This window comes from Herpailurus yagouaroundi, unplaced genomic scaffold (assembly GCF_014898765.1).
Source record: "Herpailurus yagouaroundi ecotype Mexico unplaced genomic scaffold, PumYag 189, whole genome shotgun sequence".
NCBI classification, from domain to species: Eukaryota; Metazoa; Chordata; class Mammalia; order Carnivora; family Felidae; genus Herpailurus; species Herpailurus yagouaroundi.
Genome location: NW_024412420.1, coordinates 2,067,896 through 2,090,841, shown reverse-complemented (window position 1 = coordinate 2,090,841; position 22,946 = coordinate 2,067,896). Strand labels below are relative to the sequence as shown.

At 37.0% G+C, this 22,946-nt stretch overlaps 1 protein-coding gene across 2 annotated transcripts in view; it reads left to right on the top strand.

Moving 5' to 3' along the window:
* Positions 1–22,946, top strand: part of MED13 (mediator complex subunit 13) — a 111,244-nt gene that overhangs the window by 22,056 nt on the left and 66,242 nt on the right. For both annotated transcript variants that reach the window (XR_005797433.1, XM_040496929.1), the window contains exons 4-8: positions 11,561–11,706; positions 12,981–13,178; positions 14,790–14,984; positions 15,556–15,718; positions 15,906–16,016. Coding sequence is in view for 1 of the 2 variants with exons in the window: in XM_040496929.1 (XP_040352863.1) it covers positions 11,561–11,706; positions 12,981–13,178; positions 14,790–14,984; positions 15,556–15,718; positions 15,906–16,016 (813 nt within the window). In the remaining variant the exon portion in view is untranslated. The remainder of the gene's footprint in view (positions 1–11,560; positions 11,707–12,980; positions 13,179–14,789; positions 14,985–15,555; positions 15,719–15,905; positions 16,017–22,946) is intronic.

The following is a 22,946-nucleotide window of genomic DNA, read 5'->3' as shown; positions in this document are numbered from 1 at the left end:
AAACTATTAGAATAGGTGTTTATAAGCATATTTTCATTTTGTCTTAGAAATAATGTTTTGTTTAATTTCAGTACTTAAATGAGGAATGTTTACTATTCTACAACAGATTATTTGCTCAGGTTTCATCTGTAAACTTTTGCTTCACTCATCTTTTTGTTTTGGTTATTACAGTATTAGCACCTAGAGAACAAGGTATTCTCTGCAGTAACTATAGTAGCTAGCAGTACCTTGGATTCTTTTTTTTAATTTTAGAGAGAAAGTGCATGAGTGAGTGGGGGATAGGGGCAGAGAGAGAGAGAGAGAGAGAGAGAAAGAATCTCAAACAGTCTCCATGCTCAGCACAAAGCCTGGCAAGGCTCAATCCCATGATCCTGGGATTGTGACCCCAGCTGATAACAAGAGTTGGACGCTCAACCAGCTGAGCCACCCAGTTGTCCCACCATGGATTCTCATTGTAGTTACACATATTTAACTCCATTTTTCTAAGTGCTAAGTGCCAAAGATGTTTTAAGTGATGTTATAAAATAATATCTTCTCCTTGAAATAAGAGCCATTCTGAATTTAATAGGGCAGTATTATGTAACATTTTTTTGTCCTATAATATTTTCTGACTAGAATATTGTCTTTAATTTTAGAAATTTTTAGAATTTTAGAAATTTAGAATTTTAGAAATTTTATGCCATATTAAGAATGGTTAGTTTTTTCTCCTGTATTCACAAATTTGATTTATTTTAAATCATTTTATATTAGAATTAGATTAGGCTGTATTAGGAACATATGCTAGCAATATAGGAGGTGATATTTTTCTTTAATCATAGGCATCTGGAATGGAGAGCTGCTGATAAGTAGGGCAATACAGATAAATAGTGGCAGCTGAGAGATTGTGTATTGGAATGTTGGGTTTTTACAAAACCCTTTGGAGACAAATTTTTTTACATCAGCCAAGTTTTTGTGAATTAAGAGTTATGAGGGTTAAGTACTCATTGTACATAATGGAAAGCCTATATTAGGCCTTCATTTTACAGACCATGGTGTTTGTATATACCAGATTATGTTTATTTTCCTAAATAATATTTAATAGAATATAAGTAGTGTACTTTTTAAAAAACATTTTCCAGATTATCGTTAATCTTTTTAGGAAAAACTTGAGGCATGTTATTTGCTTTTTATGTCATGACAAAATCAATTTTGAGTTTCCTTTTTTATTCTCATTTAACATTTACATATGAAATGAAACATAGTCAAACTGTATTTTTAAGAACTATATTTCACTGATTTTTTTTCCCTAAATTTTTCTTATATTTATATATTTTGGGAGAGAGAGAGCGTGAGCAGGGCTGGGGCAGAGAGAGAAGGGGACAGAGGATCCGAAGTGTGCTGACAGCAGCAAGCCTGATATGGGGGGCTCAGATTCACTAACTGTGAGATCATGACCTAAGCCAATATCAGATGCTCAGCTGACTGAGCCACCCAGGTGCCCTATACTTCACTGATTAAAAACAGGAAGTAGGGGGGCACCTGGGTGGCGCAGTCGGTTAAGCGTCCGACTTCAGCCAGGTCACGATCTCGCGGTCCGTGAGTTCGAGCCCCGCGTCGGGCTCTGGGCTGACAGCTCAGAACCTGGAGCCTGTTTCAGATTCTGTGTCTCCCTCTCTCTGACCCTCCCCCGTTCATGCTCTGTCTCTCTCTGTCCCAAAAATAAATAAACGTTGAAAAAAAAAAAGTTCTTAAAAACAGGAAGTAGGATATAAAATTCAAGTTTCCTAGCCTCTTAGTCTTTTATTTTTTTTATTATTTATTTATTTTTTTTTAAATTTTTTTTTCAATGTTTATTTATATTTGGGACAGAGAGAGACAGAGCATGAACGGGGGAGGGGCAGAGAGAGAGGGAGACACAGAATCGGAAACAGGCTCCAGGCTCCGAGCCATCAGCCCAGAGCCCGACGCGGGGCTCGAACTCACGGACCGCAAGATCGTGACCTGGCTGAAGTCGACGCTTAACCGACTGCGCCACCCAGGCGCCCCGCCTCTTAGTCTTTTAAAGACAAAGAACATGAGACTGTTTTAGGTTGTTGCTTACACTTGCAAATGTTCTTGAAAATATTTGCAAGTCAGATTTTAAAATTTACTATTCAGTTACTGAATAAGCACATAGCATTCATAATCATTTTTGTAAAATACTTAATTGATCTTTAAAACTAACCAGATTACAATTTCTTTGCGTAATCATTCTTGCTAGAGTCACTTAATATTTCTTTTGATGTAAGTATTCTTAGTAATTCCCCAGTAAGCTCTTAAATTTTGTCTCATTTATTGAGAAATATTTGTCTTCTAAAGTTTCCTGAAAATCCCGTAAAAAAAAAAAACAACAAACAAACCCAAAAATGGGCCGCCTGGGTGGCTCTGTTGGTTAAGCGTCTGACTTCGGCTCAGGTCATGATCTCATGGTTCATGGGTTCAAGCCCCACGTTGGGCTCTGTGCTGACAGCTCAGAGCCTGGAGTCTGCTTTGGATTCTGTCTCCCTCTCTCTCTCGACACCCCCCACCCCTTCTCTCAATAATATTTATTTTTATTTTAAATTAAATAATTTAAAAAATTTAAAAAACGCAAAAAAAACACAAAAAACCTTGTAATGGTAAAATATATATATATATATAGTCATTCTAACCAGTTGAATATGAATTTTTTTGTTTTTTTTTTTTTGGCATTTTGTCCTTTTTGTATTGTTTAGAGAGAGAAATGCTTTGAAAATTATCTGCCTGTTTTAAAATGGGCCAATCTCTCTCAGAAATTAAACATTAATGGTTGGCTAAGACAAAAATGCTGTTTAGAAATTATATTTATATGCCCTATTACTCAGCCTTAACAATTATAGAAGAACTGTGTCAGGAAAGAGGACAAAGAAAGAAAAGTACAAATATGGCTATCTATGTATTCCCACATATAGTAACAAAATATTGCATATATACTTGTTTACTTTAGATACCTTCTTTGAGAAAAATGTATTGAGGCCTAGGAGTAATATTTAAAAATCTTAATGTTTCAACTGGTATCAAGAATCACGTATTTTTAACAAAGGGTATTAGAATCACACTCTTGACCTTGTGTTTTCCTTGAAGCAGTGTTATATATAGGCCACACCATCACTTTGTTGATGAATAGTATTATTTTCTAGCCTACAGTTTCTGGGTTGTCTGTATCTTTATAAATTATGCTTGCAAACCATCAAGTTTTTTCCTGAGCTTATCTCTGTCTTTTAGTACCTTATGATGTATAGCTAGTAACAATCAAATTACATTTTGACTTGACCTGTTCTCCCAACTCTGTAAATTCATTAGGTGTATTATCTGTCTTCTAGATTATTTCAGGCAACAGTTCTATGATGTATTTCTCCATTACATAACATGGGTCATCATTTTCCCAGCCCCCTATAATAACTTCCTCATCAGTTTTCAGTGCCGTGTTCCTTGCTAATCTCATCCTAAAGTTAGTGCCACATATTTAGATTTCTGTCATGGTAGCACCTCACTTTTGGTTCCAGTTTCTGTATTGGCCATTGCTGTGTAACAAACCACCTCCAAAACATGGAGGTGTAACAGTAGTTCTGTGTTTTCAGTAACGTGTCTGCTCGTCAACTAGGGGTTAGCCAATCTAGTCCACACTGTGAACTGCAGGTTGGGTAGAGGTATATTTTATATAATTTTCATGGGAATGAAAGAAGCACTGGAGGGCAATCCAGACTGCATATGCATGTTTTAAGCTTCTGCTTGCCAAAGCAAGTACAAAGCAAGCCTGAGTCAGGTTGGGGAGGTATATTTCACCTCTAATGGGAGGAACTACAATGTCACACCAAAAAGCCTGGATTAAAGAGGGTGAGTGGAGTCCCTGGCTGGCTTAGTTGGTGAGGCACGCGACTCTTGATCTCGTGGTTGTGAGTTGACCCCCACATTGGGTTTAAAGATTACTTAAAAATAAAATCTTTTAAAACAAAAAAAGGGTGAGCAAAACCTATTACAAAGCTATAGTAATCAAAACAGTGTGGTATTGGGACGCCTGGGTGGCTCAGTCGGTTAAGCATCTGACTTCATCTCAGGTCATGATCTCAGTTTGTGGATTTGAGATCTGTGTCGAGCTCTGTGCTGACAGCTTGGAGCCTGGAGCCTGCTTTGGATTCTGTGTTTCCCTCTCTCTCTGCTCCTCCCTGGCTCATGCTCACGCTCAAAAATAAATAAACATTAACAAATTTTAAAACAAAACCCAGTGTGGTCCTAGCATACAGACATGTAAATCAATGGAATAGAAAGTCCAGAAATAAGCTTGTATGTATGTATTCAAATGATCTTTGCAAGGATGGCAGTACCACTCTGGGGAAAAGAGCATTTCTTCAATAAATAATGGTGAGAAAACTTAGTATCCACAGGTAAAAGAATTAAGTTGGCCTTTATCTTACATTACATACAAAAATGAACTCAAAATGGATTAAAAATCTAAATAAGACCTAAAACAATAAAACTTGTAGAAGAAAATAGGGAGAGAGCTTTATGACTTCAGATTTGCTAATGATTTCCTGGTTATGATATCAAAAGCATAGGCAACAAAAGCAAACATAGACAACTGAACTATATCAAACTTAAATACCTTTGTGCATCAGTGGACATAATCAGTGAAAAGGCAATTTATGGATTGGGAGAAAATGTTTGCAAATCATATATCGGTTAAGGCATTAATATCCAGCATGTATGAAGAACTACAACTCAACAACAAAAAGTCAAGTAACCCAATTTAAAAATGGGCAAAAGGCTTGAAAAGACATTTTGAAGATATACAGAGGGTCAATAAGCATATTTAAAAAAAAAAAAAAAAAAGATGGTCAACATTACAAATCCGAGAAATGCAAGTCAAAACCACAATGAGATACCACCTCACATCTGCTAGGATGGCTAGTATAAAACAAAAAATCACAAAGGTTAATGAGGGTACAGAAATAGGAACCCTTGGTGCACTCTTGGTGGGATTGTATAATGCTACAACTGCTCTGGAAAACCTTATGGAGGTTCCTCAAAAAATTAAGAATAGAACTACATGATCCAGTAATACTACTTCTAAGAGAATTGAAAGCAGGATCTTGTCTTTTTTCTTTTTCAAGTTTTTTTTTTTTTTTCAACATTTATTTATTTTTGGGACAGAGAGAGACAGAGCATGAACGGGGGAGGGGCAGAGAGAGAGGGAGACACAGAATTGGAAACAGGCTCCAGGCTCTGAGCCATCAGCCCAGAGCCCGACGCGGGGCTCGAACTCACGGAGCGCGAGATCGTGACCTGGCTGAAGTCGGACGCTCAACCGACTGCGCCACCCAGGCGCCCCATCAAGTTTTTATTTAACTTCTAGTTAGTTAACATGTAGTGTAATATATGTTTCAAGAGTATAATTCAGTGATTTCTCACATTTAACGCCCATTGCTCATCATGACAAGTGCTCTCTTTAATACCCATCACCCATTTAGCCCATTCCCCCACCCACTTCCCCTCTAGCAATCCTCAGTTTATTCTCTGTAGCCGAGTCTGTTTTATGTTTTGCCTCTCTTTTTTTCCCCCTATGTTCACCTGTTTTGTTTCTTAAATTCTACATGAGGGAAATCATATGGTATTTTTCTTTGACTTAGTTCACTTAGCATAACACACTCTAGCTTCATCCACATCATTGCAAACGGCAAGGTTTCATTCTTGTTTTTTATGGCTGAGTAATATTCCATTGTATGTATGTATAAACCATATCTTTATCCATTCATCAGTAGATGGCTATTTGGGCTCTTTCCATAGTTGGCTATTGTTGATAATGCTACTGTAAACATTGAGGTGTGTCTTCTGAATTAGTATTTTTGTGTCCGTTGGGTAGATACCTAGTAGTGCCATTGCTAGATTGTAGGATAGTTTCTATTTTTAACTTTTTGAGGAACCTCCACACTGTTTTCCAGAGTGGCTGCCCCAGTATGCATCACCAGTAGTGTAAGAGGGTTTGCCTTTCTCTGCATCCTTGCCAACATCTGTTATTTCCTGTGTTGTTAATTTTAGCTACTCTTACAGGTGTGAGATGATCCTCATTGTAGTTTTGATTTGTATTTCCCTGATGATGAGTGATGTTGAGCATCTCTTCATGTGTCTGTTAGCCATCTGTGTGTCTTTTATGGAAAAATGTCTGTTCATGTGTTCTGCCCCCCCCCCCTTTTTTTTGAGAGCACAAGTGAGTGAGGGGCAGAGAGATGAGAGTCCTGGGTGGATGGGAGTGGAGAGAAAGAATGAAAGAGAAAGAGCAAAGCAGGGCTCACCTGAAGAGGGACTCAAGCTCTTCTAATGTGGGACTCAAACTCATGAACTGTGAGATCATGACCTGAGTCGAAGCCAGATGTTTAACTGAGCCACCCAGGTGCCCTGTTCTGCCCATTTCTTAACTGGATTATTTGTTTTTTTTAGGTGTTGAGTTTGATAAGTTCTTTATAGATTTTGGATACTAACCCTTTATCCAATATATTGTTTGCAAATATCTCCTCCCATTACCTTTTAGTTGATTGTTTTCTTTACCATGCAGAAGATTTTTTGTCTTGATGAAGTCCCAGTAGTTCATTTTTGCTTTTGTGTTGCTTGCCTCTGGAGACGTGTCTAGTAAGAAATTGCTATGGCCAGTGTCAGAGAGGCTGCTGTCTATGTTCTTCTCTAGGATTTTGATTTCCTGTCTCACATTTAGGTCTTTCATCCCTTTTGAATTTATTTTTGTGTATGGTGTAAGAAAATGTTCCACTTTCATTCTTCTGTATGTTGTTGTCCACCAATCCCAACACCTTTTGTTGAAGAGACTTGTCTTTTTTCCATTGCATATTCTTTCCGGCTTTGCCGAAGATTAGTTGACCATATAGTTTGGGTCCATTTTTTGTTTTCTATTTTGTTCCATTAATCTATGTGTCTGTTTTTGTGCCAGTACCATACTATCTTGATGACTACAGGAAAGCAGGATCTTGAAGAGATTTGCACACCCATGTTCATATCAGCACTTTTCCCAATAACCAAGAGGTAGAAACAACCCAAATGTCCATTGATGGATGAATGGTTAAGCAAAATGTGTTATGTACACAGTGGATTTTTATTTACCATGTAAAAGGAAAGGAATCCTGTCACATGCTACACCATGTATCAACCTTGATATTAATGCTAAGTGAAAAAAGCCAGTCACAAAGACAAAAACTGTATGACTCTACTTACATGAAGTAGATCTAAAGTAGTCAAATTCTGGGTGCCTGAGTGGCTTGCTTGGTTAAGTGTCTAACTCTTGATCTCAGCTCAGGTCTTGATCTCAGGGTTATGAGTTCAAGCCCCACGTGGGGCTTCACTCTGTGTGTGGAGCCTTCTTAAGAAAAGAAAAGTACTCAAATTTGTAGAAACAGAAAGTGGAATGGTGATTGCCAGGGACTGAGATGATGTAAAAAGAGGGAATTGTTGTTTAATGGGTGTAATTTCAGATTTACATAATGAAAAGTTCTGGAGATCTAGTTCAGAATGATAGGAATATATTTAACATTACTGAACAGCACACTTAAAAATGGTTAAGATGATACATTTTATGTTGTGTTTTTTACTGTGATTAAAGAAATGAAAGAGGAGTGAAGAATTGGGACCAATAACTCAATTTTCTACAAATATTAAAGTTACAGTTTTTCTATCAAGGAATTTACAACATGGCAGGAATTCAATTAGTTAATAAGTAATAGTAGTGTTACAGTAAATACTATGATAAGCATAGACTATTATAGGAACACAGAGATAATGTTTAAAGGAGTGTTGGAGAATGATGAAGAAGTCGGGAGGAATTCGGGGTAAACAAAGGAGGGGTTCTTAGTGGATTAAATACCTCTGCCTGGAGAGTTAGGCAAGGATCAGATTCTGAAGGGTCTAAAGTGCTGTGCTAAGGTGTTTTTTTGTTGTTGTTTTCAGTCCTTAAGGCATTGGGGAACTATTGATTTTGAGCCTGTCAGTTACGTGATCAGAATTAATTTTTAGGAAGATTGCTGGCAGCAGTGAAAAGATAAATTAGAGATTTTAATAGTTATTCAGACCTTAAAAAGACAATTGACAAATCATAGATACTTAAAGAAATAGAATCAGTAGGAATTGCTGATGGTTTAGTTAATTATAGGGAGTTTAGGAAAAAAGAAAAGTTTAGTGTGATTTACATGTCTGGCTTGGACAGCTATATAGGTACAGACTTGATAAGAAAAGGAATGTTTGATTAGAAATGAGTGGTTCAGGAGATGCCTGGCTGTCTCAGTCGGTTAAGCCTCTGACTCTTGATTTCGGTTCAAGTCAGGATCTTGTGGTTCGTGAGTTGGAGCCATGTGTCCGTCTGTGCTGACAGTGTGGAGCCTGCTTGGGATTCTATCTCTCCATCTCTCCTTGCCCCTCCCTCACGTGCTCTTTCTCTCCCTCAAAATAAATATATATATATTTTTTTTAATTTTTTTTTTTTTTCAACGTTTATTTTTGGGACAGAGAGAGACAGAGCATGAACGGGGGAGGGGCAGAGAGAGAGGGAGACACAGAATCGGAAACAGGCTCCAGGTTCTGAGCCATCAGCCCAGAGCCTGACGCGGGGCTCGAACTCACGGACCGCGAGATCGTGACCTGGCTGAAGTCGGACGCTTAACCGACTGCGCCACCCAGGCGCCCCAAAATAAATATTTTTAAAAAAGAAATAAGTAGCTCAGATACAGAATTTATCCTATAGTATTTAGTGCATACTACTATGTGTTAAGGACCTATTCTGAAATCTGAGGATACAACATTGAACAAAGGAGACAAATTCTTCCTCCTTTAGAGCTTATGTTCTGGGACGACTATAAGAAATAAATAAACTGTGTAACACGTTAGATTGTGATTTCTTAGCCAAACAAAATCAATCCCAGAAGAGGAATTGTGGGTCAGTTTAAAGTAGGGTGGTCAGTGAAGATTGCACCTATGAGGTATCTGAACAAAAAACCTAATGAAGGTGAATGTAGATGTGTAGAGTGTTTCAGATTGAGTAACAGTAGGTATAAAGGCCTGGTATGTTTAAGGAACTGCAGAGAGACCAGTTGAGGGAGAAGGGAAAGTATTATAAAGGAAGACTAGTAAAGAGATGAGGTTGGGGAAGAAATAGGTACCATGAAACGTAAGAATAACTTTTATGTTGTTACCCAGGGTACCAAGTTGATTCTTTTCTGCTTAGGAATTAAAGTTTATTTTCATTATCTAGGTCTTAAGACATTCTCATAGCATCTTGTACCTTTTTTTATAGCACTTAGCATAACTTAAATGTGTGCTTAGCATAGTGCCATGTGCTTAGCCATAAAATATTTGTTGAATAAAGGAATAATACTTGCTTTCACTTGGTAGCTTAGATCTGAATATTAAACTAAGTTTAATGCAGAGTTCTTTTGAATGTGGGTGGGTGCTTTAAGCATTTGGAGTTAGGTTTATGTTTGGTAGGTTTTTTGTATGTTTTACAGTATAGGTACCTTACCAGTGCTGGAAAATACTGCTGGCAAGCAATAATAAAATTGAGTTTACTTTAAATGGGCATTAGCAACGGTCTGCCTTTGGAAGGACAGTTCTCAAAGTTATTAGTTAAGACTCTTATCTTGGTGATTATTTTAGATTTTACTCTTACTCCAAAGCAAATGTCTGTAGGCTTTGTAATTACTCAAGCAGTAGCTGTTCCAATAGGATTAGTCTTTCAGTCAGATGAGAAACAAGCTTAATATATTTATTAAAATAGTTCAGATACTTTTATTTCCTGTTAAAAAAACTGTTTTGCTTTATCAATAATGTGTCAGTAAGGCAGGGGAGGGAGGTTAAATGCAGTGTGGTATCTTGGATTGGATCCTGAAAAGGAAAAATGCCATAAGTGGAAAATCCAAAATGACTGAAATTAATGTACTTGTGTTAATTACCTGCTTGACAAATGTAGCATGATTATGTGAAATGTTTAACTTTAGGACAAACTGGGTAAAGGGTATATGAGAACTCTTTGTGATACTTTTGCAGCTTTTCAGTAAACTTAAAGTTATTCCAAAAATAAATTTGTTTTTTAAAAAAAAAGCAACAGAAGCTACTGGGGTGGGGAAAGATACAGTAATCGTTGTAGAATTCATAATTTTTAAGAAGGTAAAATTAATATAATTTAAACAGTACAATTCCCTAGAAGTAACCAGGTTTAGTTTTCTATTTTTCGTGTTTTAACTTTTTTGCTTACTACTTCTGGTGGTTACTGCCATAATTCCAGCAATGCTTATACCTCTAGGCCTTGATTAACTAACTTTAGACAGTATCTGATTCTTTACCATGAAAGATGATTTGCTTTATTAGTTGTATTTTTGTCAGTTTTTCTGTTGGTTATCTTTTTAACTTGAGTGATATGCTTAAATTTCAGTTTCTTGCTATTTTTATCAGCTTCAGACAATCTTTTGCCTCCGTGTGTGTGTGTGTGTGTGTGTGTGTGTGTGTGTGTGTGTGTGTGTAATGAAGAAATTATCAGCTCTGCGTTACTCTTCACCTCCTTCTGACTTTTTGTTTTCCCACTTTCTTAGCTCTATTATTACTTTTAATATAACTTAATTTATTGTGTCCTTGACTTGTCCAGAAATAACTCAAGAGGGTTTATAGAAATATACAACAGATTTTTAGTTTATTAATGGTTATATTTTAAAGAACTAATTCTTTAAGACAAATTCTTAAGATAAATGTGTGGAGAAGAAATAAGAAAAGTGGATTTTTCTTAATGTACAGTCTCCTCTTCTGGGCCATTTGACCTTTCTAAGTTTTATCATAAGGATACATGTGCTTTCCTCTTGGGAACTTTCATTTTACCAGCCATATCTAAATATCATAAGATGTTCTGTATATAACTTTGATTCTAGGATGCCTTCAATTGTGAGACCCATCATGGCTTTAAAGTACCTTATCATTGGGGGTCAGGGGAGGGCAGTACATTAAATGCTTGACTAATGGTATGCAGCCCAATTTCAGAAATAAAAAAATGAGAAAATATAGTTGTATTTAATTTCTCATATAGAAGAGAAAATAAACAAAAATAAAAATTAGGTCATCCTTAATTCTATTGCACGCCTAGATTTTTTTTCACCGAGGGAACCGTTCTTAAAAAATTGAGATTATACCATTTTGGTAGCCTGTCCTTTCCATTAAACTCACTCCCCTTTTACTCCACCTATACTTATTTTGGTGGCTATATTATAATGGTATGTGTGGGTGTACCTAACTTGTTTACTGATTCCTTTATTTAGTTCTTTCTACTGTAAACAGTGCTATGAAGAATATTTCTTAAAACTAAATCTTGGCTCATATCTGTGATGCTTTTTTGTTTTGTTTTTTTTCTCCCTTTCAGATGATGAAGTAGAATTTCTGGGTTAAAGAGAATGTGCGTTTTTGTAGTATAACTTATTAATAAAGAAAAGCAAGTTAACTTATTTTTTGGCTATTAATCATCACTAAAATATAACTTTTTCTTCTTTATTAGTGAACACTTGTCCTGCTCTTTCACCTTTTTCTTGCATGGAGACAGCAATGTTTGTACCAGTGTGGAAATTAACCAACATCAACCTGTATACCTTCTTAGTGAAGAGCATATCACCCTTGCTCAACAGTCTAATAGTCCATTTCAAGGTAGATTATTTTATTGGCTTAGATATTTCATTTGTCTCAGGAAAATTCTTATTATAGTTGGTAATCTTAAATTTTGGAGTTAATGAGAATTCCCCTGATCTTTAGCCTAGCGATGATTCTAATGTAGTTTATTTTCTTCTTCCGTGTTAGAGTTTTAAGTCCGTGAAAACAAGTCAATGAAGCAAGTTTTTTAATACAAATATTATTTGAAAAAATTTTTGTACATGAAAGTATATTTTAAAGTGTTCTTTTAAATAGCATTTAGCAGATATACATGTTCATGTTTTCAAGGTCATCTTTTGTGTGCAGTCACATAAGCCATTTTTAATGTTGGTACACAGGGACTTTAATAATATTTATACACGATTGCTGATTTATTTTTTTTTTTTTTAATTTTTTTTTTTCAACATTTATTTATTTTTGGGACAGAGAGAGACAGAGCATGAACGGGGGAGGGGCAGAGAGAGAGGGAGACACAGAATCGGAAACAGGCTCCAGGCTCCGAGCCATCAGCCCAGAGCCCGACGCGGGGCTCGAACTCACGGACCGCGAGATCGTGACCTGGCTGAAGTCGGACGCCTAACCGACTGCGCCACCCAGGCGCCCCGATTGCTGATTTATTTTTAAGGACTGGCAGTGTGTTCTTGTTTTAATTCTAAGCCTAGTATTTCCTTTTTTAAAATTTACGTGGCAGTACATAATAAGTATACACACACATTGTTTTGTTTTCTCAAATTGCTTTCTTAGTAGAAATCAAGAAAAGTTGAAGGATGTACATATATCCCCAACTCATGTTGAAATTCTGTCTATGTGAAATTTTTGAGTGAACAAAATTTTAAGATTTAAAATTAAAAAAAAAAAATTTTTTTTAACGTTTATTGATTTTTGAGAGACAGAGAAAGACAGAGCACGAGCAGGGAAGGGGCAGAGAGAGAGTGAGACACAGAATCTGAAGCAGGCTCCAGGCTCCGAGCCGTCAGCACAGAGCCTGATGCGGGCTTGAACTCACGAACCGTGAGATCATGACCTGAGCCGAAGTCAGACACTCAAACGACTGAGCCACCCAGGCACCCCTAAATTTTAAGATTTTATAATAAATTCAATATTGTGGTTTATCTTCACAATAATGAAATACAGTGAATTTTCTCTGGAATGATCATTTTGGGTTTCCTTTTCTTTTTTAGAATTGCACAGTTACTTGTCAGACTATGCTGTGTGATCTTATTTGGTGTAACAGTCTTTAGTTACTTACTTCATGTCTCTTGGGTTTCTAGTAATCTTAAGCCCATTTGGACTAAATGGCACACTCACAGGACAAGCATTCAAGATGTCTGATTCAGCTACAAAAAAATTGATTGGTGAATGGAAACAGTTCTATCCTATCTCATCTTGCTTAAAGGAGATGTCTGAAGAAAAACAGGAAGATATGGATTGGGAAGATGATTCTTTAGCTGCAGTAGAAGTTCTTGTTGGTATGGATTCTGAGTATTAATTCTAAGGGAAAAATATGTGACTATATGTATTAGTTAGATTTTGTTGAATAATAAACAATTCATATACCTCAGTGGCTTTCAACATTAAACATTTATTTCTCCTTTATTTTCTCCTCACATTACATAAAGACTGCAGCTTGGTTGTGGTTTGGCTCCTTGTATCTTCTCATTCTGCAACCTAGGTTCAATGAGTACCCAGTATCTGGGACATGCTGTTCTTACAAGAACAGAGGAATAATAAGGACTGAGTGTATCATGTAAGTGTATTTAAAGCTTCTGCTAGGATATGATGTATGTTACATTTGCTCACACTCCATTAGGCAGAACTAGTCACTTTGCCATGCCAAAGTCATTGGGGCAAGGAAACATATTTCACCTAGAGGTAAGCTTGCAAAGCTTATCATTGCAAAGAAAATAATTGTGAATAAATAACATTTGGAAGCTGGAAAGTTGACAACCTGTGTTATGTAGTATTTTCACATTTCTTAAAACTGTTGCCTCTGATAACTTTTAAAAGGTAGAAAATGTACCTAAAGAACTTGTGGGTTTGATCTGCTCTGCCCAGGTCAGCTCTTTTCATATTGACTCTACCCTGTGTCTTCTCATTTAGGGACCCAGATTAACAAGATAAACTATATTTGGGACATGCTAATCTTGAGGCAAAGGGCAGAAAAAAAGAGAGGCTGCTTCTGTTTTAAGCTTCTGTTGGAGTCTGGTCTATATTGCATGCAGGTCACACAGCCAAGCCTAATAATGGGATGAAGATGGGAGGTTGTGGAGAATGTATAATTGAGCAGATAATTAGTATTAGAGTTTGCAGCAGTGTTTAATGGAGTCTTATGGGAATGTTATGTATATGAAAATTGCCTTGAGTTTTTTAAATAAAAAGAATACCAGTATTGAATTTCAATAAATGCATTTCTGCCAGAGTAGTTGTGACAAAACCAGAAACAAAGCATAAACATATTAGGTTTTCATAAAAAGAGATATATAAAGAAGAAAGCAGAAGATGGCCCATAATTCCTTTTTTTAATGTTTATTTTTGAGAGAGTGAGAACAAGTGGGGGAGGTACAGAGAAAGGAGATAGAAAATCCAAAGCAGGCTCTGTGCTGTCAGTGCAGAGCCTGACATGGGGCTTGAACTCCTGAACCAAAGTTGGAAGCTTAACTGAACAAGCCTCCCACGTGCCCCTGGTCCATTATTGAGTGCCCAGATTACCTGTTGTTACACTTAAAAATTCTTTAAAAGTAGTACACAATATAATTTGTCAAATTTGCAAGTAAAGATTTAAAAGTAATACTCATGGTTAGAAAATCCAAAAATGAAAAGAGAAAGCTGCTTTCTTCTAAGTTTCTTCTAGGTTACTGAAGGTAACCATTGAAGGTATTAAGAGCTTCTCCTGGTTTATTCCAGAAAAACTTTATGCCAAAAGGAGCATATGTGTATAAAAATATATTAAATATATTTTAATTTTATTTAAACATTATATAATCATATGTACTTTTCCATTACAGTACTTCTGAGTGAAACTAATCCTACTACAATCACAGTGGTAATTGATTTTCTTGCCTCTTATTTTTGCCTTTCAGCTGGTGTCCGAATGATCTACCCAGCTTGCTTTGTTCTAGTCCCTCAGTCAGACATTCCCACTCCTAGCTCTGTGGGATCCTCTCATTGTTCAGCTTCTTGCTTGGGTGTCCACCAAGTGCCTGCTTCCACAAGAGATCCTGCTATGTCTTCAGTTACTCTTACACCACCTACATCTCCTGAGGAAGTCCAAACAGGTATTGTACTGATCTGTTTGATTAGCACTAGTTACGTATCTGTTATTTTGAATACATCAACATTTAAAAAATTGTTTCGAAGTAATTTGAGACTTATTGAAGAGTTTGCATGTACAATACAAAGAACTCCCTCATTCAGATTCCCAAACTGTAAACATTTGTTCCATCACCCTTTTTGTATGTATACATTCATTATCATTGGTCTTTTTCTGAACCATTTGAGAATGAGCTACAGACATGATGCCCCATTATGCCTAAGTACTCTGTATTTCCCAAATGTAGGAACACTGTCCTATATAACTACCATTTAATCCTCAGTCAGGAAGTCAACACTGATATAACACTACCATCAAGTTTACATCCTCTGTTCGGATTTTTAGCTTTCTGTGTTTTAAGTAGAGGAACATGGTTTTTGCTTCAAAATATAAGTAGACCTACCAGATAACAGTGGAGTATGTTGTAACACAAATTAACAAGTAAAAAACAAACAAACAAAAAAAACCCCACAAATAATGTTACTTTAAATCTACTTTTATTCTCCTATAGCCTATTCTTTTTGGTTTGTTTTCAGTTGATCCTCAGTCAGCCCAGAAGTGGGTCAAATTTTCTTCAGTATCTGATGGCTTCAACTCTGATAGTACTAGCCACCATGGTGGGAAAATACCCAGAAAATTAGCAAATCATGTGGTGGATAGAGTTTGGCAAGAGTGCAATATGAACAGAGCACAGAACAAGTATGTGTTTTCATTTTCAAGTTTAAAAATTGCATGTTGGTAGTTACTTTATAAATAGAAGATGTTTAAAGTATAAACAGTCGTTTGTATGGCTTTAAAAACTTTTTAAAAATTCAATTTTAATGCTTAATTCACGGTTATGGGAAACTTCTTGAATTCTAAAGAATTTTATAATTTCAAATCTTAGGAGGAAATATTCAGCTTCATCAGGTGGTCTATCTGAAGAAGAGATACCTGATAAAATAGCATCCTGGGATTTTGTAGAAGCAACACAAAGAACAAATTGCAGCTGTTTGAGGTAGTACCCCCACCCCCCCAGTTGATTGATGCCTATATATTTGTGTGTTGTAGCTTCTTATGCTACTGAATACGTCTCAGTTTTAGCTAGCTTACCTAAACATAGTGTGTTAGGATTGTTTTCAAAAGAAAATTTGAGGGGAAAAAAATTTAATAATTTGGAACTGATTATGCAAGTACATACAAATGTATGCCATAGTCCTTACCAGAGCTGAACTGTGAAGGCTTGGTTTTACAGCTAAATAAAAGAGAATTTTATACTGGATTATGGTATATATAGTATCTGTAAGGTAAAAGCACAGAAGTCTCTTGAAAAGAGTTCATAGGTAGCACTGGGCTGGAGAAATTTCTCCCATGGGTTCTCATAAAAAAAGATGATATATGATACACTAGATGAAAGTTTCTGCGATCCTTTTTATAGTAAATATGGTTTTGGGTTTTGTGCAGAAATTTCTTATAACATCCTTTTGGGCAAATTATATGTGAAAGAAATGCTGAAATAAGATCAGAAAAAACGATTCTGCAAGGGATTGAAGCTGTACTATAAAAGTACAAGCTTTCTAATAGACTGTGTTGGTTAAAGATTGGTAGAAGAACGGATGAACTTGGAATTCTTTTGGCAGTTGTATTTATATATTGGAAACTTTGATGAGATTTGGTTATCAGAGGCTTTCAGATTATATTGCCTAAAGTTTATTAATTTATTCTAATATGAAAGATGCATTTGCAGTCTTGTAAGAAATAATAATAATAATAATGACATTGGCATCCCTTACCAGAACTTGTGAGCTAATAGTTAGCCACTCTTTTGTCACAGATGTGAGCCAAAGGAATGGAATACTTGTATGTTAGGGCCAAGGTTTTTCTTATATTAGCTCTGTTTGATTACTGTGACAGACTCTGAAGTGCTTTGGTATGTTTTTGTGTAGATTAAATGTATTTACATAGATTCTTTGGATTAGAGACTGTGTAATGGCTGACAACTTTGTTAAAAACTTGTTTCTGTTGCTGATAGGTTGGAATAAAAATATGGACAGATTAGCTCTTGTTTAACAGTTTAAAATGGTTAAATACCACAGCCACTTGGGTGGTTTTAAGACCCAAACCTAGTCTTAAAATGTAGAGCTCCATCACATATTTGTCTGATACCAGAGATCAGCAAACTGTGATCCATTGGTCACATTAGGTTCACTGCCTGTTTTCATATGGCCTGTGAGCTGAGTGACTTTTACATTTTAAATAGATGGAAAAAAAATCAAAGAATATTTTGTGCATGTGAAACTTCTATGAAATTCAGATTTTAATGTCCATAAAGATTTATTGGAACAGAGCCACACCTGTTCATTTACATGTCAGCTATGGCTGCTTTCACAGAATTGAGTAGTTGCAACATAGACTATATGGCCTCTGGAGCCTAAAATATTTGCCATCTGGTCCTTTATAGGAAAAATTTGCCAATTTCTGGTCTAAGACCAGTAAAGTGTAAAGAGCTTGAATGAAGTTAGGCTTTTCTTTCCATATATTGGCATTTTTATCAAGCAGCAATTCTTTTTTAGTTGCTGACCTAGACTTTTGTTTTATTCTTTTTGAAAGATGTGGGTTTTAGGTATATTTGTCTAAAATGGTTTTAGAATGGGATGCCTGCCTGGGTGGCTCAGTCAGTTAACCGTCTAACTCTTGATTTTGGCTCAGGTCTTAATCTCAGGGTCGTGGGATTGAGCTCTGTGTCAGGCTCTGCACTGACAGTGTGGAGTGTGCTTGGGATTCCCTCTCTCTCTCTCTCTCTGCCCCTCCTCCACTCGCACCTGCATACTCTCAAAATAAATACACATTTTTTAAAAAATGGTTTTAGAAGAAGACACTCAAAACGCATATTGGTTGGTAGTATAAATTTAATTCTTGGTCTCTGAGCTGAACTTTTATTTCTTAAAAACTTTGTCTCATATTTCCAGAAATTCTTCCCAGGCATAGAGGGAATTGATATAATGAAATTTTATATAATCCATACATGTGACTTGTTTTGGTAAATTTGCCCCTCTAGGAAGTAACAGTGTTTCTAATCTTTTACCCCCACCCCTCACCCCCTATTGTATTCTGTACTTCTAATTCCCCTCCACGTCCCTCAAATCAGGTTCTCTTATTTAATTCTTCAATAAGACTTAAAGTAGATTTTGAGCTACCATATGTATTATCTGCTGCCACAGAATATAGGAAGTAGGGCACACATTGATAACTGACTGTGCTAATCAGCCAGTTTGCTGTCAGATCTATCCTTGCCTTTTCCCTACTCTGTTCCGTATTGCAGGGTATTACATTTCCTAGGCTCCTTTGCTTTTTACATGGTGGGTTTTTTTTGTTTTTTTTTTTTTGTTTTTTTTTTTTGTTTTGCCCCCAGCTTTATTGAGCTATAAATGACAAATAACATTGTATAAGTTTATTTTTTTTTATTTATTTTTTTCAACATTTATTTATTTTTGGGACAGAGAGAGACAGAGCATGAATGGGGGAGGGGCAGAGAGAGAGGGAGACACAGAATCGGAAACAGGCTCCAGGCTCTGAGCCATCAGCCCAGAGCCCGACGCGGGGCTCGAACTCACGGACCGCGAGATCGTGACCTGGCTGAAGTCGGACGCTTAACCGACTGCGCCACCCAGGCGCCCCACATTGTATAAGTTTAAAGTGATGATTTGACTAGGCCCAGTTGTTTTCTGGATTTGGCTAAGGTAGGCACTAACAAAAGATTGGTTCATGAAATGAGGAAAGAAGCCGGCATATTTCCCCACCCTTCTTTTGAGTCCATTCCAGCAGCAGTTCTGCAACCCATTAATAGCCTTGTCTTCCGTGGTCCACTGAGCAGATCCCACTAATGTTGTAACAGCATCCCAGGCTTCTTTGATCTGGTGATAGATACTATCTTCATCTTACTGTCCTTCTAGTCCTAGAAGTCATAGAAACCCTCTAAACCCTCTAAATAGAGAAGAAGTTACCCATGACCACTCTTAATCTCTCAACTACCTCTTCCTAGAATTGACTACTTGCCAATAAGGTATTATCTTTCCGTGGTTTTTCTGTAGTTTTATATGTGTATGTGTTTTTCTTCTCAACACACAAATATAATACTGATGTATTTGACAGCTTATTTTTTTCACTTAATGTACCTTCAGTCTTTCCATTTTAGTTACTTGTGGATCTGCCATATTATTTTTAAAAATTTCTTGGGGCCCCTGGGTGGCTCAGTCAGTTGAGCATCTGACTTCGGTTCAGGTCATGAACTCACAGCTTGTGAATTGGAGCCCCGCGTCGGGCTCTGTGCTGACAGCTCAGAGCCTGGAGCCTGCTTTGGATTCTGTGTCGCCCTCTCTCTCTTTGCCCCTAACCCACTTGCATTCTATCTCTGTCTCTCTCAAAAATAAACATTAAAAAAAAAAATTTCTTGGTATTTTACTGAATGGAAGGTACCCCATGGTGTCTTTAATCATTTGGATTTGATGGACAAATAGGTTGTTTCAAAAGTTTGTGTTTACTTTTATAAAAATAATACTTCTTTGACTATCAATTATTAGATTTTTTTAAACACTTATTCTATGATAGGAGATGTCCTAGGCTCAGATACACTAGTCAGTAAGGCTCCTGCTATTACGAAGCCTATACATTAATGGGATAGATAATTACTTAAAAAAAAACAACGAGTTTTTAATTTTTTAAAAAAACTTAGGAGTGATGCAGGGCTAGGAAGGAAAAAAATGAGGTCGGTGGTGTGATACAGAGCTGGGGGGCGGGGGGGAGCTGTTTAAACCCTTTTGTGAATTCAGGAAGATCCTACCATTTTACTCCCACTTTTTACATATAGGAGTGCTGTTTTTTCTTGTGCTTTCACTGATCTGAGAAACTGTCCTCAAAATTATATTTTGCTCTTATAGTAAGCAAAAAGCACAAGATTGCTTCAGTTGGCATTTTTCAGTTATTAATGAGATTAAATATTACACATTTATTGAAATTAAGCTTTAGTCTGGTAGAATGTTCTTGAGAAAATAAGCATTTAGCAAGCTATATAAATAGAAAGTAATACAATAAATTCCAAATAAATTTCCTGAAATACTAGGAGTTAATCAATAGGAAAAGAATCTAAAGGGATCATTCTTTAGATCATCTTGAATTTTGCTTTAAAAACACAACTTTTTTTTTTTAGGACAGTTCCCCAAATTGGTTGAGTTCTATTATGAAATTCATTTGCTCTCTAAAACAGACTAGCTTTAAGGAAAAGGTCTATATAGAAGAAAGGGGCTGTGACTTAATGTTACCAAAATTTTAGAGAGTCACTACTATTCGTATATATCCCAAATTAATAGTTTCTTGTCCCAGATTAATAGTTTCTTACCCTTATAGAAGGGTAAATGAATTTATGGCTGTGTACTTTTCCTATCCCTTACATACTTGGAATATAGTTCACCTCAGATTATTGGAGATACTATCTCTCCTTAAAGCCTTGTGTAACTTGACTGATTCTTAAACTTTGGTCTCATCACTCATCTGTGCTCTCAAAAATTATTGAGGACACAAAGTGCTTTTATTTATGTGGATTATATCTACTTATATCTATTTTAGCAATATCAAAAAAAATTTTTTAATGTTTTTATTTTTGAAAAAGTGCAAGTGGGGGAGGGACAGAGAGAGAGAGGGAGACATAGAATCTGAAGCAGGCTCCAGGCTCTGAGTTGTCAGCACAGAGCCTGATGCAAGGCTTGAATCCACGAACTCTGAGATCATGATCTGAGCTGAAGTCAGATGCTTAACCGACAGAGCCACTGAGGTGCCCCTGTTTTAGGGAAAAAGAAAAATTAAAAAAAAATTTTTTTTTAATGTTTTGTTTATTTTTGAGACACAGAGCATGAGCGGGGGGGGGGGGGGGGGGGGGAGGGGGGGGGGGGAGACACAGAATCCGAAGTAGGCTCTAGGCTCTGAGCTGTCAGCACAGAGCCCGATGTGGGGGCTTGAACTCACAAACTGTGATATCATGACCTGAACTGAAGTTGGACGCTTAACCAACTGAGCCACCCAGGTTCCCCACACCCCCCGCCATTTTAAAGCTCTATTAAATTTATTTATTTATTTTATTATTTAAAAAAAATTTTTTTAACGTTTATTTATTATTGAGAGACAGAACATGAGCATGGGAGGGGCAGAGACAGGAGGAGACACAGAATCTGAAGGAGGCTTCAGGCTCTGAGCTGTCAGCACAGAGCCCAACGTGGGGCTCAAACTCACAAACCCAGCGAGATCATGACCTGAGCCAAAGTCAGACATGCAAATGACTGAGCCACCCAGGTGCTCCAAGCTCTATTAAATTTATTGAAAAAATAACAGTAAGACCAGTACATATTAGCATAAATAAAATACTTTTATAGAAATCAACTGTATTTTCCAAAACAAAAATTAGAAGAGTGGCACTGTTGTACAGTTCTGCAAATCTCTTCAGTGTTGAACTTAATAGAAGATAATCTGGATTCTCCTTTGCTCTGTAGTCAGTCTTTTGTGTATATTGTCTTAGTTGAAGTACGTGAAGAAAATCCAGCCTCATGTAGCTATGCAGTTGGAAAGGGGAAGGGTATTTTAGTAGCTTTTTCAGGTAATTGTGGATACTCTTCGATACTACACCAAAATTTGACAAATGGTAGTTTCTTAAAGGTTAGTTCTCACGTGTAATCTGAAGCCATATTAATTAAATCCTTGTACTGCATAATAACTAATGGATCTTTTACTTATGCATGATTTTGCGACATCATTTATCATTTGGAAAATACCAATTCATGGCATTATGCAGATCCTGAGTGTTGGCACATTTGTTTTACAGTGTTAAAAAAAAAAAAAAAATCACATTCATTAGTATCATCAGTGATCTCACCAGAAATATCTTTTCAGTATGGGAAGCTGTGAAGCTTACTATAGCAGATACAGTTTTCCAAATTCAAAATCTTGTTTAAAAGCTCACATTTTATTATTCTTCCTTGAAATGACAAACTCATTTTGTTCATTTTGAGACCTAAATAACCAAGTCTGCCAAATAACCAAATCTAGTTAACTAAGGTTTATCAGTCAATAGTTATTTAAAAAAAAAATTTTTTTTTTTTTTGCATTTATTCATTTTTGAGAGACAGAGAGAGGGCACAAGTGGGGGAGGGCCAGAGAGAGAGGGAGACACAGAATCTGAAGCAGGCCCCAGGCTCTGAGCTATCAGCACAGAGCACAATGTGGGGCTCGAACTCACAAACTGGGAGATCATGACCCGAGCTGAAGTCGGATGCACAACCAACTGAGCCACCCAGGCACCGCATTTTTTAAGTTTATTTCTTTTGTGAGAGAGAGAGCCAGTGCATGAGCAGGGGAGGGGCAGAGAGAGAGAGGGAGACAGAGAATCCCAAGCTGGCTCCCCATTGTCAGCGTAGATCGCAGAGCAGGGCTCAAACTAACGAACTGGGAGATCACAACCTGAGTCAAAATCAAGATTCAGACACTTAACCGACTGAGCCACCCAGGCACCCCTAAATGAAAGTAGTGTTCCTTGAAAAAAATGGCTAGTTGAGCTTAGAACTCACTTATATAAAGGCTTTTCCATAAATCAGCCATTATTTTATAATATGTAGCAGGGGGGCACCTGAGTGGCTTAGTTGATTGAGCATCCAACTTTGGCTAAGGTTGTGATCTCACAGTTTGTGAGTTTGAACCCCGCATAGGGGGGTGCCTGGGTGGCGCAGTCGGTTGAGCGTCCGACTTCAGCCAGGTCACGATCTCGCGGTCCGTGAGTTCGAGCCCCGCGTCGGGCTCTGGGCTGATGGCTCAGAGCCTGGAGCCTGTTTCCGATTCTGTGTCTCCCTCTCTCTCTGCCCCTCCCCCCGTTCATGCTCTGTCTCTCTCTGTCCCAAAAATAAATAAA